The 2,410-nt window shown below is 41.6% G+C and overlaps 1 protein-coding gene across 1 annotated transcript in view; it reads right to left on the minus strand.

Moving 5' to 3' along the window:
- CBG21229 overlaps positions 1–2,410 on the minus strand; it is a gene marked incomplete at both ends in the record, with an annotated part of 14,211 nt that overhangs the window by 6,167 nt on the left and 5,634 nt on the right. Inside the window, 2 exons of the mRNA XM_045244564.1 lie at positions 53–437; positions 1,538–1,888. Of these exons, the coding sequence (XP_045097217.1) occupies positions 53–437; positions 1,538–1,888 (736 nt within the window). The remainder of the gene's footprint in view (positions 1–52; positions 438–1,537; positions 1,889–2,410) is intronic.

A 2,410-nucleotide genomic window follows, 5' to 3' on the forward strand; every position in this document is an offset into this window, starting at 1 on the left:
CAGCGATTTTGGGTCATTTTCAGCCGATTTCCAGCCAATTTTCCACCCATACCTTTCTCATAGCTCTTCTTCTCATCCGGCCACTCCTCTCCCTCACACAAATAGTCTGCAAACATAGCTTGCATGGCATTCCGCCGCTCCTCCGCCTCATCCGCCGTCGTCTTTTCCTTCTCGTCATCTGAATCCGTTGGGTCCACGCCCAGAAGCTCTCGAATCATTTTCTTGCCGATTTTCGGTGCATTTATCACCACCTGATTCTCATCATTTGCCTCTTCTTTGGGGAGCAGTTGAATCGATGCACACACTGATTCCAACTTCATTTTATCGTATTCAATGTATTTCTCGTTCTTTTTGTTGTAGGCTTTGATTGCTGCCTCCTTCCGGTCGGCGTCGGTTTTGTAGACGATTGCTGGTGGTAGTGTTGGAGGTGTCGCTGGCTGAAAATCGTGTTTTTGAGCCTTTCTAGACCAAAATAACCCATAAAATCAATTCAGGCACCCTTGAAAACCCCTAAAACCTTCAAAAAACCACAAAAATTGACTTTTTTCAAAAAGGTGCTCGGATGGCCTAGTGGGATTTTGGACATGCAAGTTTTCGAAAAATCAACACCGGGGTTCGATTCCACTCGGTGGCAACTTCTTTTTGCTTTTGTTTAGAGCAAGAATTCGGGGTTTCTAGAGGGTTCTAGACTCACTTTGAGCATTTTGGGTTACTGTAGTTTTGTCTAGGCCGCTAAAACTACCGTATCTCGAGCAACAGTAATTCTAAAGCAATGAAAATTACACCTCTTGAAATTCCAAGAGCTTTCAAATGAGTATAATCATGATTATTTTTGGAAATGTTTTTGGGTTACTGTAGCTTTGTAAAAACTATCGTATCTCGAGTTACAGTAATCCTAGAAGATTGAAATTTAGCGCATTTGACTTGAAATTCCCAGAGCTTTCAAGTGAATATACTCATGAGTATTTTTGAGATTTTTTTTGGGTTACTGTAGTTTTTCCTGGGCCACTAAATCTACTGTATCTCGAGTTACAGTAATCCTAAAGCAATGAAAATTACACCAATCGACTTGAAATTCCAAGAGCTTTCAAATGAGTATAATCATGACTATATTTGAGTAATTTTCGGGATTACTGTAGTTTTGCCCAAAGTACAGTACACCGAATATGATTTCAAAAAATAGTCATGAGTATACTCATTTGAAAGCTCTTAAGATTTCAAGTCGATTAGTGCATATTTCATTGCTCTAAGATTACTGTAGCTCGAGATACGGCCGACTTTCTAATAGTGGCCTAGCTTTTGCAAAAACTCTTCCATGGGTACAACACCCCGATTGTGAGGGATTTCGATTCCGAAAAAGTCTCTAGAGGTAGTTTTGCATGGGGAATTCGATTTTGCTATGGGAAATCTAGAAAAATTGATTCTAAAAGCCTGAAAAATCGCATTTTTCCAATTTTTAGGCCATCCCGTTTCCCCCAGCCCTAAATACTTCATTTTTCGCCGGATTTTTCCCCAGAAATCTCAGCGAATTCCCTACCTTCTCATTCTCCCTCAACACAATGCCCGTCTCGCCCATTCCCATCTTCTTAGGGGCCGATAAGACGTCGGCGGGCAGCTGAATTCGCGGCCTGAACTGCACGGAAATCGCCGATCTCCGGGCCATTCGATAATACGAGTAATTCATCCAATGAGGGATAAAATATTCACATCTGGTGTCCTTCTGCTCGACGATGGGGTGGAAAACGAATAGAGGGACCGCGTGGAGGGGTTGCTCTCCGAGACAGACCATATCCAATGAGATACCCATGTCGATGACCCTTTGTTTAGTAAGACTAACGAGGTCTCGGTCCACATGAAGTACACCGTTGCCAGGGGTGACGAAGATGATCTGGAATGTTAGAAAATTTGGGTGTTTTTGTCTCTAGGACAATTTGGAGCCTTTCTAGGCCATCTTGGACCAAAATAACCCCTGCAAATGCAATTTTCAGTGCGAAATAACCTCTAAAACAGCTCTGAAACCCATTAAAACCCTTTTGAAACCCCTAAAACCTTTAAAAAACCAAAAAATCGACATTTTTCAAAATTTTGCTTAGATGGCCTAGTGGGATTTTGGACATGCGAATTTTCGGAAACTCAACGCCAGGGTTCGATTCCACTCGGTGGCAAACTTTTTTTGCTTTTGTTTAAAACAAGAATTCGGGGGTTTTAGAAGGTTCTAGACTCATTTTAGGCATTTTTGGGTTACTGTAGTGCTCTAAAACTACCGTATCCCAAGCTACAGTAATCCTAGAGAGATGAAATTTGGAGCATTCGACTTGGCTTGTCGGGATCTTTCAAATGAGTATACTCTTGACTAATTTTGAATTGTTTTTTGGGTTACTGTAACAGGATCTAGACCGACCTACAGAAA

Source organism: Caenorhabditis briggsae, assembly GCF_000004555.2.
Source record: "Caenorhabditis briggsae complete genome, chrIII, whole genome shotgun sequence".
NCBI classification, from domain to species: domain Eukaryota; kingdom Metazoa; phylum Nematoda; class Chromadorea; order Rhabditida; family Rhabditidae; genus Caenorhabditis; species Caenorhabditis briggsae.